The sequence below is a fragment of the Bison bison genome, unplaced genomic scaffold (genome assembly GCF_000754665.1).
Source record: "Bison bison bison isolate TAMUID 2011002044 unplaced genomic scaffold, Bison_UMD1.0 scf7180017863937, whole genome shotgun sequence".
NCBI classification, from domain to species: Eukaryota; Metazoa; Chordata; class Mammalia; order Artiodactyla; family Bovidae; genus Bison; species Bison bison.
The window spans coordinates 208,049-221,912 of record NW_011494509.1 but is presented as its reverse complement, the minus strand read 5'-3'; the positions used below and the strand labels follow the sequence as shown (position 1 = coordinate 221,912).

The 13,864-nt window shown below is 40.9% G+C and overlaps 1 protein-coding gene across 1 annotated transcript in view; it reads right to left on the bottom strand.

Annotated features, from left to right (window-relative positions):
* Positions 1-13,864, bottom strand: part of LOC104984188 (mitogen-activated protein kinase kinase kinase MLK4) — a 41,391-nt gene that overhangs the window by 5,160 nt on the left and 22,367 nt on the right. The window contains exons 5-8 of the mRNA XM_010833834.1: positions 4,780-4,902; positions 2,748-2,898; positions 2,256-2,353; positions 7-207 (exon numbers count right to left, since the gene is read on the bottom strand). Of these exons, the coding sequence (XP_010832136.1) occupies positions 7-207; positions 2,256-2,353; positions 2,748-2,898; positions 4,780-4,902 (573 nt within the window). The remainder of the gene's footprint in view (positions 1-6; positions 208-2,255; positions 2,354-2,747; positions 2,899-4,779; positions 4,903-13,864) is intronic.

Below are 13,864 nucleotides of genomic sequence, written 5' to 3'. Positions count from 1 at the left end.
TCAGACTGTTTGGAGGGGTCCCCTGAGGAGTGTCAGCAGCAGGGCTCACTGGGGTTCCCTCTTCCCGGCTTTCGGGTTCCACCGGGTTCTCTCTCTGGCCATCTTTCCAAAGAGGTAGATCGATGTAGGCCTGAGTTGGTGATTTTATCTGCTTTGGTTTTCTGTGTTCCAATCCATCAGGGGCAAGTTTTGGCTCTTCACAAGCACCTACATAGAAGGATAAACACACACACGCTAGGACCATTTTACAGCAAAAACCATGAAAAATACACTGTAAAACAAAGCTGAAATCTAGTAAATACATATTCTACATCATGACACATGGAGCCCTTTTCAGTTTAGCAAATGGTTCGTCCAGGAGGACCCTGCAGAAGGGGCATCCAGGGTGCTAGGACTCAGGCTCCCTGCAGAGGGACCAGCAAGCAGGGGCATTTGCAAGCCCTGAAACCAAGGTAAACATGATCAATATCTGCGTAAGATCACACTGTCCTTTTGGGAGTCACTCGGGCATTCGGGAGACGTTGAATGCTTGCCAGGCACCAGGCACTGGGAGGAGAGTGGTGAACACGACAGATAAACTTTCTGGCTTTGAGCTGACATTCTAATTTGCGGGTGATGAAGAACACATACATTATGGGTTCCATGTAGACAAATCAGAATTTTAGATAAGAGTGATGAATAGGGGGAGAGGTTCAAGAGGGAGGGGACATAGGTATAGCTCTGACAGATTCATGTTGATATATGGTAGAAGCCAACACAATATTGTAAAGCAATTGTCCTCCAATTGAAAATCAATAAAAAAAAAAATGTTATGGGGAAAATGGTGGAGCAAAAAAAAAAAAAAAAGGCGGCTTGAATCTCTGGTTTGTGGCACTTTTACCGTATTTTTCTGTGTTTCCTTTGTGTGCTTTTGCGTGCTTTTCTTTCTTGAAGAATAAAAGAAAAATCTGCCTCATGAAAAAGAAAAAAAAAAAAAAAACCAGTGATAAATAAATAAAAACGGGTACTGAGGTAGAGGGCTGGGGTGAGACACCACTTCGGCTGAGGTGGTCAGGGAAGGCTTTCCGGAAATGCTTGAGCTGAGACATAGACTCACAGAAGCACCCGGCCACACAGATGGGAGGTGGGAGGGGGCTTCAGGCCGGACAGACGGTGTGAACCCTTTGCTCACTGACCCTTCCAGTGGATACAGGGTTAACTTCATAGAGACCCAGCTGGGTCAGCCACATAAATCCTTTTATTTCCTCCAAGTGACCTGTGGAGGAGTTATGAATAGGATCAAAATATTCTAAGAAAGAATAAAAACATTAAAAAAGAAAGGAGGACTATCCAGTCACAAATAATGAAACGGGTACTGTAGAAATAACAGTTTTGTGACTATTGATTGCCCTTCATGACTCCTCAAATGACATTTGATGATGCACTGCAGTATATAATGAGAGAACCCCCTGCCTTTATAGGCAAGAGCGAGTCAGCACAGTGACGAATCTGGTGTCAGAAAGTGCTTATCCAGGATTCAGAGGGGACCTGCCTCTGTTTACCTGAATGTATTTATGGAGATATTTAGGTTGAAACCACATGCTTGTGATAACACAGAAGAAGAAAACTAAACATGAACAGTGAGTGATCAGGTGTGTGCAAAACTGAACATAGCACTGATAATAAATCCAAGGCATTTATACCACGTTTAGCTAAAGCACCTTTCCTTTGATCACAGTATCAAAGAGCTGTCTTAAGTTATTGAGGGTAAAGACAAATTTTGTCTTCTCTGGTTATAGCCATCATTGAGGGTTAACAACTACCGTATCTTTTCAATCTTTTAATATCTGAACGCTGAATGGGAATGTTGAATACCGAAAGCAATGATGACTTAAATTAGAGATTCCAATGCAACACCCTCCAGCAGTAGTTTTCCACGGCTAACTAGCTTGACAATATTTTATCATGTCGTGGGGTGGGAATACAACCTCAGCAGAATGTCAGGGTGCCTACATTTTCACATTTACTATTTCCTATACTAAATTAATTTGGATCTATCTAATAAATTATACCTATTTTTCTGGTAAAGAATCGGAGTTACAAATTCCTAATAAACAATGTGTAGCCTAATGATTACTTTCCGCCACAAACATTGCCAGGACAGAAGATAAGTTTTGAGCTCAGTGTAGCCCCACTGCTACTCTGACGCTGCTAACCTTTCTGACATCACTTCCGGAGCACTCACATGCTACGTCTATTTCCTGAAACCCATTTACCTGGCTGGTCCACAAATAATGAAGCCAATGGCGTGGTTTTCTGATTTTTTATTACTATGGTTGACCAAGGACTGTTGCCATCTGAGAGAGGTCTTATTCTACAAGAGAAAAACGTTTATTTTGATATGATAGAACCACATGAAACACAAACTAGCTTTTGGTAAATACACACTAACAAGATTTTTAGGTAGTAAAGAGAACACATTTGGATTCTGTGTTTTAAAGAGCTAACAAAGTGCAAATAAAACCTTAACATGAGCTGTAAAAAAAATTTTAAACTGCTTAACCAAAATAATAATTAATTTAGTGTGATCAGCCCATCCTAGAAATTAACTTAATATTCAGGTATCTTTGTATTACTCTAATTGCTTTTTAAAAGGTAAGTCTGGCCAATGCAACATGTAAAAGGCCCTGCTAAAAAACAAATAAACAGAAAAGCACTGCTCCGTGCCACAGTGCACACTCAAACACCACCAGATGTCACACGTGTACCTTTCTCTGCCATCAGTTCTTTCTTTCATTTGAATCGAATTTGGACCCCAGGTACAACCCTTTTTCTTGAAGTTCCTTTTTATATCTTCAAATTCTTCTTGTCGACAGACGGTGTTTCTGCCCCAAGTTTTATTGCTTTCATCTGAGGTCACTAAACAGAGAGCATCACTCATTAACCAATTACAATTTTTTAAGTTTTAGGATGAATCAAATCAGTTGTAAAACTATCTTACTCAAAGTGTATAGATGATTGAGAAACATGAAAACAATGAAGAAATTATTTTTTTCACCCTACTCAAGGCAAACGTCTGTCTCTAATCATAACAGTCAGAAAAGTAAAAGATAAATTTGAGGCAGTCATGAAGGGCTGATTATTTCTTTATCTATGCATTTAACATGATGCAATAGTCAGGATTTCATTTTACTTGGGAGGAAAAAAAAAGGCAAATTGAACATTTAACTTCGTACTTAATTTTTTAACCAAATCAAAGTTTAGAACCCAAGGAACAAAGGTCTATTTTGAAACTGTAATTTCAGCCACTATTTCATAAGTCATCACAACTGTTTGGCTACAATTACCTTTTAAAACCTGAACATGTGCAAGTTTTCCCACATCTTGCCTTATTTCGTCCCCTTGTGGGGAGGTTGACCTCCACCTGTTGCTGACACACACGTGTGACACACAACTGCCTCCTCCCCCTCGCTGCTTGAGAATCATGGGGAGAGTGGCTGTTATTACTACACACTTAGAAAACAATCCTGTCACACACCAGAGGCGCTAAAAACACAGCTGAAAACATTATGACATATCTACACAGGGGGTAAAAATATACAATTTGGGGCTAACTGAAACTCGCACAAAACCACTGTAAGTTGAAAATGTAGTTAATACACCTGACCTACCGAACATGGCTTAGCCCAGCCCACCTTAAATGTGCTGACGTACCCCCGTGGCTGATTCATGTCAATGTACGGCAAAAACCACTACGATATTGTAAACTAATTAGCCTCCAATTAAAATAAATTAATTAATTTTAAACAACGTGCTTAGAAGAGTTACTGTGTTTGTTTAGCTGCCAAGTTGTATACAACTCTTTTATGACCCCATAGACTGCAGCCCTCCAGGCTTTTCTGTCCATGGGATTTCCCAGGCAAGAATACTGGAGTGGGAAGCCATTTCCTTTTCCAGGAGATCTTTCTGATCCAGGGAATGAACCCGTGTCACCTGCATGGCAGACAGATTCTTTACCATCTGAGCCACCTGGGAAACCCACTTAGAACAGGCACACTAGTCTACAGTTGAGCAAAATCATGTAATGCAAAGCCAATTTTATAATAAAGTTAAATATCTCATGTAACTTACGGAATCCACTAGTGAAAGTGAAAACCCGAGTAGCTGTGAGTATATGGCTTATTTCTCCTCATGACGGCGGGGCTGAGCGGGAGCCCAGCATCTTGAGAGAGGATGGTGCCTCGCATCACTCCCCAGGAAAAGATCAAAATTCAAAGTATGGTTTCCAATGAATGTGAGTCACTTTAAAACCATCGTAAAGTCAAAAAACCCTAAGTCGAATTATCCTAACGTGGGGGGCGATGTGCATTAGGTTGGTCAATACACACCAAATGAGAGCTAAATCCCAAAAAGCAGAATACTGTCTTCTTTACACAACAACTGGAAGTAACCTCAAATTCTGTTCAGTTTTCAAAATATCCACAAGTATACTACTGATGTAATTAGGTTATACAAACGTCACAGGTACAGGCTTCACAAAATTTTATAAGTCTCGAGATCTTATTTCAGTTTCTACTCTGTGGCCTGGTAACATCACCAATTGTGCAGAGTCTAAAAATCATTTACTGTGAAAATAAGAAAATTAGACTAAGAAGAAAATTTTGATTTCCAAATAGTTATGATACCTCCTGTATTTCACATGCTTAGAAACCACTTATAAAAATATGTCTGCTTAAGTTGAATCCAAGTTCACTAGTGACAGAAACCCACCCAGAAGACCCCAAGGGGGAGAAAGCTTACGCTGTATTGCTCGGAGTCGGGGGATCACTGTGGGGCTGCTGGGTGGGCTGGAGCTGCTGCTGTTCAGACTTTTTCGTTTGTCCAAGTTGGGGGAGGCCTGTACAGTTATTTTGTGCTGGAAGTCTGTTGGACACGGGGAGAAAAAAGAGAACTGAGATTTGATGGTTTTAGGTGATTTTCATAGCCCCATCTTTGGTACCTGGCAATAAAAGCAGAAATTGCCAGACAGTGAGAATATGGTATGTCTCAGAGTCTGTTCCTGGTTTCTTACTTCTCTTTCATTCAGGATTCAAGTCCATAAAAAATGACGCAGAATCTTGATACATTAGGCAGCACACCGAGACACACAAGCAAATAATATTACTGAGTATCTGTAGAACCCAACAGTCTTCTGGGAAAAAGAGTTACCTTCATTGAGTCTGACACAGTTGAAATGAAACTGAAAGAGGAGACACCCTGGGTTAAGCAAGTCCTGGTTCTGTTACTAACTGTGGACCCCAAACCAGCAAGGAGCCTCTTGGAGTCAAGTTTCTGAGGCTTTTGGCTAGTACAGCAGACACCACCACGGGGTTGCCATGGTGATTAAGACAGAAAACGTACGCTATGCGGGGTTCAGAACATGCTACCCCGACGTTTTCTCCTTTTTGTTGTTGTTTAGTCCCTCAGTCATGTCCAGCTCTTCGTGACCCCATGGACTGTAGCCCACCAGGCTCCTCTGCCCGTGGGATTTCCCAGGCAAGAACACTGGAGTGGGTTGCCATTTCTTCCTCCATGGGATCCTCCTGACCCAGGGATCAAACTCCAGGCAGATTCTTTACCACTGAGCCATCAAGGAAGCCACATTTACTCCTTAACCTGTTACGTTTCTACAAGACAGTTCACTCTTCATCACCCTAGCATGGAAATAGTCAGGTCTGGGTTTTTTTGGGTATTCATTTCCTTATGCAGGCTCCCATGTCACAGAAACTTGTATTAAACACATTTTTATGCTTTTCCCCTATTGATTTGGCTTTGTCAGTTTCATCTTCAGACCCAGTCAGGGTCAAGTGAAACTCCCCCAGCCTAAAGTTAAAAGTGTTTTGTGGCTAAGGTACCTACAAATGATGGTTACTATTATCTAACTGTGATACAGTTAGATACAGGGTAGCTGTCATGCCAGATGAAATGCCAAGAACTATGGGAACATATGAAAGAAAAGTAATATTACCAGAGGAAAGAAAACTTTGTAAACTGTCAGAAAAAGTACTGAAAACTTAGAAGCAGGAAAAAGAAATGACTGGGTATTCTTTCATCGTGGTGTCGAGCTTAGCCGCTGACTAATTTTCTATTAATGGACTATTTTTACAACTCAGTAGAGACAAAGGTTAACTTGTAGATTTTGTCTGGTGATGATGCAAATAATTTTTGCCTGGTGTGAAAGAAAATCCCAAAGGTTATTATTTATTGCCATAATGGGCATTAACCAAGTCTGTATTTAGCCTAGCAATCGAATGCTAAGATTTCTTTATTACATTGACCATAAATACTAAGCTCCTCAAATTCCCATGTGAACCAGTTTACATGGGTTCCCCATTAATATTAATTAATCAATATTAATTATTAAAATCTTTGACGTGTTCATTTTACATTTGCAAGAAAGCTATAATTTACCTTACTGTATAAAATAATTATACTTTACAGAACCACATGGTATTGAATGAGGAGTTCGAATTTGGTAGGCAAGACAGTTATCCAATTACTCACATTAGAAAGCTGAAGCTGTCCTTGATATTGTGTTCTCCCTGACCTTCCACATCCAATCAAACACAAAATATCTTGTAAATTCTGTTCTGTATTCTTCTCAGATCTTTTGTTGAGAAATTTCTATTCCAGGTTCTGGAGTCAGCAAATTCCACATGTGAAGCCCAACTTACCACTTACCAGCCACATGAATTTGGGGAAAGTAACTTCATCTCTGTAAGTCACAGCATCTTCATTGACAAAAATGGAAAAAAGAATGATTCCTAGTCCACAGGACAGTTAGGGAAACTTAAATACAAAGAAGTACAGAAAGTACTTGGGCTTCCCAGGTGGCTCAGTGGTAAAGAATCCTTCTGCCAATGCAGGAGACTCGGGGTCCATCTCTGGAAGAGCAAACTGGCAACTCACTCCAGTATTCTCTCCTGGGAAATCCCACGGACAGAGGGGCCTTGTGGGCTACAGTCCATAGGGTCGCAAAAGAGCTGGATGTGACTGAATGACTAAGCATGTAACCATAAAAAATACTCAACACACATTAATGACACTTCTTGTTCTCTACATCTCTACCACCACCATCATTTCACGCTGAGGCTGCTACAATCCTTTGGTCTGTCTTCCAGCAACTCCACTTGACCCCTCCGATCTACCTCACAACAGCCAGAGGCTTGCTTGCGTATTTATTTATCTATGGCTGTGCGGGTCTCTGCTGCAGCATGGACGCGGTAGTTGTGGCACAAAGGCTTAGATGCTCTGAGGCATGTGGGATCTTAGCTCCCCAACCAGGGACTGAAGCCGCATCCCCTGCACTGGAAGGCAGATTCCTAACCACTGGACCACCAGGGAAATCTCCAGGTGCATGCTTGTCAGTCCCTGCTTCAAGTCCTTTGAAGGGTTCTCATCATTCTTAAAATTATAGATCGAAATCATAACATCCCCTCTAATTCCCTGCAAATCTGATCTGGGTTGTCTGTGCCACCCCTGTTCTCTCATCACTCGCCATGATCTAGACAAGGGGACAGCAGGCTTTTCCTAAGAAGTGCCACACGGCAAATATTGCAGCTTCTATGAGCCACATGGTCTGCTGACGGAGCGGGAAAGCATTCCAACAAAAACTAAAGGCATGTGTTCCAGTGCAACGCTGCTATGGACGTTGCAGTTTACCTTTCCTGCAAGATTTATGGGTCAGAAAGTCTGCTTTTCTAGTATTTAAAGTGTATAAATCATTCTTAGTTTGTGGGCTACAGGAAAGAGGTGCAAGGCTGAATTTGGAGGTAGAGTCAAGTCATAATGTCTTTTTTCAATTCCTGAAAGAAACCAAACTTCTTCCCATGTGCTTCCTGCCTGTTCTTTGGCTTCCCTTCATTGGTGGGGCTTCCGAGGTGGCTCAGTGGTAAAGAATCTGCCTACCAACGCAGGGGATGTAGGTTCAATCCCTGGTTGGGTTAGGAAGATCCCCTGGAGTAGAAAATGGCAACCCACTCCAGTATTCTTGCCTGGGAAATCCCACAGAGAGAGGAGTCGGATGTGCTATAGTCCATGGGGTTGCAAAAAGTCCGACATGACTGAGCATGCATGCCAGACCATATATTTGGCAAATTCCTACTTTGAGTCTCAATTTAACTTTTTTATCTTTGGGAAGCTATTTGTGAGTGCCTTAGACCAGGAGACATCACTCTACTAATCACTGTCACATGACTTTTCCTTCACAGTAGTTAATAATTACAGCCAAAACAAAAGAACATTTGTTTAATTATTAGCTTAAGACTCACCCCCTCCAATACAGTGTCAGTTCTCTACTGGGAGGGTTGTCAGTTGCCATCACTGCAACATCTCCCCCAAATGGGCACAGGGCCACGCATAGGAAGGATGCTGAGCGAATCTTTGCTGAATGAATGTTTTCTCTGTTTGAGATTACAGTATTCATGAGGGCAGAGATCATGTTTTGAAGACAACGCAGATGGAAGTGAAGTGCCAGATGGGAGCTCTGTCCCCCTACCATCTAAGAAAGAATGATCTGACCAGGCAAAGCAGCTTAAGAAAGGGAAAGAATTGATGCAAGAAAACAGTTCATCAGAACAGATGTCTAACTGAACTACAGGGAAGGGAAATAAGTAGGAAAAGAAAGAAATATTCTCACCCAAAGAGATAAAACAATTTAGACCAAAGAGCTTTATAAAGGTTCAGCTAGCCTGGTGGCTCAGTGGTAAAGAATCCAGCTGCAATGCAGGAGCTGCAGTAAATGTGGGTTTGACCCCTGGGTCAGGAAGATCCCCTGGAGTAGGAAATGGCAACCCACTCCAGTATTCTTGCCTGGAAAATCCCATGGACAGAGGAGCCTGGTGGGCTACAGTTCATGGGGTCACAAAGAGTCAGACACAGCTGAGCACAAACAAGCACATGGAAGTTTTTACAGCGAGAGGAGCCTGCAGCCCAGAGTAGAAGGCATGCATGCTCTCACAGGCCTCAGAACTAGAGTAACAGAACCAAGCCACAGCATCTGAATGGCAAACCATGAAGAACGCGTGATGGGAGAAGAGCCGACAGGCACAGGTCAGGCAGCCACCACAGAAGGCTTTAAGGCCACGGGTAGTTGCAAAGGCACAAGACTGGATCTTAATAATACCTAAGATTCAGAGTGCTTCTGGTCTTCTGAAAAAAACCAAACACTTGTGCTCAGGGGGAAAAAAAGGGCACTCTGTGCTTTAAACGTAAACAAAACATTCTTTATGATAAACATCCTGCTCCTATGAAACCGAGAAAGGTTGATTCTGTCCCAGTTACAGATTGAGGAGCACTCAGGCTGAACTGTGAAGGGGTCCTGGCTGATGTCCAGTGTTTTTCTGGACTGCTTGCTAGACCTGTTCTCAAGGCATCTGCTCATGGCAGATTATCATGCGGTCCACAGGCTTTTGCTTAAACCTGTATATTTTCACTGGCAATATTTATGTTTCATGAAGGACACTGACACGGCTCAGTGGGAATCCTCATTTTACACTAAAAGTTGCAGTATTCGTTGAAAAGTCCTTTTGGGGCTTCTGCGTTCTCTCCCTAGGCACGTACACACACTTGCTCACATTCACGCACGCCAGGCAGGTGAGTGTGGCAGGCCTCTGGCTCTTGCAAGTGGTTGAAGTTAGAATACCATGGCTTTAGAGACATATCAACTCCCGAAAGTTTCAAAACCTCTCTGATCTATTTTATATGTTCTAAAAACACAACTTGGGTTCAAAACAAACATAATACAGCAGTGATATAAAGTGGTCAGAGTATAAATGTATCTGCCACAACCATTCTTTATCTCTATATAAGTTCCAAGACTGCACACAATTTAGTTTACCAACTCTTAGATTATACCACCTCATTGTATAAGCACTCATTTTCCTGACTAGGTAGCTATGCAGGATTGTCAACAGGAATAATTACATTTGAGTTTTCCTGCAATAAATCATCCTAGCTATAAATAGCCATAAAATGAAAAGCTGCCATTAGTGATTATGAAGGAAAAAATTACAATGATTAGATAATTATTCAAATTTAATAACAATATTTTGAAAGAACTTTTAAGCAATATTCTGGCTCATCATCTGAATCGTTCCCTAACCACCAAAATGATTCTTTGCTTAACTCCACTTTTTTAGAAGGCTTAGGTGAGGATTTGGCTACTCTAGTCAAAAAGACAATCTAGGTTGATCTGTGTGTGTGTGTATGTGTGTGAAAGTTGCTCACACACAATGCCCTTGTTACAATGGCTGACCAATTTTTCAAAACAATTGAAAAGAAAAGAAAAGGGGGTATCTATGAATATTATGAACCTTCAACTGCACCAGTTGAGTACACAATGCTAGTTGAAGGTTAACTGACCCCCAACCAGTTTAATTCCCAAACGGTACAGAAAGCTTGAAGGAAAAAATATCTCTTAGAATTCTTACCCTAAGGGAATAACTCCTACTAGGAGAACCTGATTTTTGCTCCCCATGCCTTGAGACCAGAGCTCTCTGGATCACTTATCTTATCTAGACCATCTCTTAAAAAAAAAAAAAAAGAAATGAAGTCTTTTAAAATTTTCTTATTTTCAACTGTTATTTACTATTAGTGAGTTTTACTGGAACAAAACCAGAAATATAGACCAATGGAACAAGACAGAAAGCCCAGAGATAAACCCATGCACCTGTGGGTACCTTATCTTTGACAAAAGAGGCAAGAATATACACTGGAGAAAAGACAGTCTCTTCAAAATGCTGCTGGGAAAAACAGACATAGCTGTCCAGTGTTTACATATAGCTGTCGTAAAAGAATGAAGTTAGAACTCTTCCTAACACCGTACACAAAAATAAACTCAAAATGGATTAAAGATCTAAATGCCAGCATACATATTAAGAACCAGTTTGTAGGAGTCTCAGATACATTTCTAAGAAATTCTTTAAGCTAGATAGACATGGAAAAATTCCTGCAAAAGGGATTTAAGTAGTTTGTAGCTGGAAAAATAAGTAACACCACCTTCCAATCTGTCATCTACCAGCTGTTTCTTCCTTAATAATGTACCATGAAATAGTACTAAAATCTGGTAACTTGAAGAATTTTCTAACAGATCACAATATTGGAATCCACTAACTCTCTTGAATGTAAGGTACAAATAATTGCTTTCTCCACCGTGTGAAACTACTGAAGGAGAAAAATAATTGTTTTTATAGTTCTAATTCTTTTCTGTGGATCTTTGGACGTGTGTCCTACTTTGGGATGTTGTGTAAGTAAACTGTGTGTGTGTGTGTGTGTGTGTGTGTTGGTGAGGTGGCTTGTAGAGTTGGGGGATTCTGAGTTTCCATAGAGGTACCAGTGTCACAGCGATGTAGCACCATCTTGTGGGCAGAGGAGGTAACTACCACCCTAAATTACAGACACTGCATTTCATGCCTTTAAAATGGATTAAGATTATAGCAATAGATTTTGAGGTTATGTTTTAATTAGAATTTTTTATTAAGTGGCACAAGGTAAAAAGAAAAAAATATGTGGCTAAAATGACCGCTCTATTCTCAGAAGGAGAAAAGGGAACTAGTACTATCCAGGAATAATACAAACCCAGGAAAAATATTCAAATATATTCACTTTGTGCTGAATAAATGCAAGGTACCAGCCAGGTAAAATTCGAGAAGAAGAACCCCAGGAATCCTGTGATACTTTGTTTAATCACTCTCTCATGAAGATTAAAGAATCACTGGAATGATTTCATTGTTTCTCCCAAGCTTCTTTTCCATCAGTTTCTAATTAGCTCCCCTCTCCAAAGTTTCCCCAGGGAATCTACGAATATTAATTATGGTAATATGGTCACAACACAGATAGAAGAACACTGATATAGCTCAGGACTAGAGAAGAAAACTCACACTGAATGCCTCTCTGAATTTGTCTATTGTCTATATCAAAAGCAGAAAGAAGCCTTACCTTAAAGAAAATAGACTATTTTAAAGGATGTCTGACATATCAGACAGTCCAGTGAGTTGTCTTTCAAGTTACACTTTGGCTAAAAGCAAACATTAGAAGAGAACCTGGAAAAGCACCTTTTTTTTTGTTCCCAGAGAGGTCAAAGGTAAAATGAATGAGGACCACATAGCCAGTTCTCCCCTCATCAAACCACTTAATCAATGATGTATATACTGTGTACTTCTGACTACCCCACAGCAGCAATTTTCTGATCAATTAAGGACTTCTTCTGTAACCAAAGAAGTCACAGTACGTGGCAAGCTGCAAGGATTTTGTAGTAAGTATCTTTACAAGACAATGTATACATATTTTATATAAAACAAACTTCCTGTTACTGTTATTTAAATCTAATTTCCACACTATTACCAAACATCTCAGGAAAACACTGGAATCTGTAAAGAGCACTCTAAGATGTAACACACATAGAGAGACAGATACATACAGATATATACACATTGACTGCGTGTTCTCTATAGGCTGGGCTGCCTAGGTGGCTCGATAGTAAAGAATCCACCTGTCAAGCAGAAGACATATGAGACTCAGGTTCGACCCCTGGGTCAGGAAGATCCCCTGACCAGGAGAAGGAAATGGCAGCTCACTCCAGTATCCTTGCCTGGGAAATCCCACGGACAGAGGAGCCTGGAGGGCTACAGTCCACAGGGTGGCTAAAGAGTTGGACTTGACGAAGCAACAAACAACAACCCTCCAGGTGCAGCCGGCTCTTGCTCTGTCATCATCCTTCCCGATGAGAAAACTGCTGCAAAACGCAGAGGGACAATTGATATTACCTTAAACAAAGTACAACACATAACACCAAAGAACTTAACTTTATGAACTGACATATGTTTGCTGTTTTTTACTGTGTTTAGTTTCTCCCAACATGTAGTAATCCATCTCAGTTCGGACGCTCAGTCGTGTCCGACTCTGTGACCCCATGAACTGCAGCACGCCAGGCTCGCCTGTCCATCACCAACTCCCGGAGCTTTCTCAAACTCATGTCCATCGAGTCGGTGATGCCATCCAACCCATCTCATCCTCTGTTGTCCCCTTTGCCTCCCACCTTCAATCTTTCCCAGCATCAGGGTCTTTTCCAATGAGTCAGTTCTTAGTAATCCACTTATATCACAATGATTTAAAATATTTTTTAAAAGGTTGCCTAGAATTACTGAGCCCTCATGGCTCAGCTGGTAAAGAATCTGCCTACAGTGTGGGAGACTTGGGTTTGATCCCTGAGTTGGGAAGATCCCCTGGAGAAGGGAATGGCTACCCACTCCAGTATTCTGGCCTGGAGAATTCCATGGCATACAGTCCATGGGGTTGCAAAGAGTTGGACACGACTGACCAACTTTAATTTTCACTTTTATACCTCAACGATTTTGAACCCTTAGATGAAGGTGGGCGGTCATCGAGGCACTGAATATACTTTGCTAAGGGTGCGAACAGCAGCCTCAGTGCCCCAGATAACAGCCAGCTCCTTGTGGAACCAAGAAATTGATGTTCAGATTTTAAAAGGTAACTGTAGCCTAACAATTGTGATGACTAATGAAAAGTTCACTTAAATTACAATCTTAAAATATACCTCTGTTTCTTGGTTTCAAACTTTGATTTAGTTAAAAAATTAAGTACGAAGTTTAAGTTCAATGTTCTATTTGACTTATCCCCCCCCCCAAAAAAACCCCCAAAATCCTAAACTGTTGTATCATGCTAAATACATAGATAAATAATCAGCTCTTTGCTGCTAATTTACTTTGAGTTTGTATCTTTCAGTGTACTCCACTTTTCTTGCTATTAGGATTACAGACAGAAATTTGCCACCAGTGGGGGTCAAAGAAATCATTTCATTGCTTTTGTTTTCTTGATTAAGTATTTT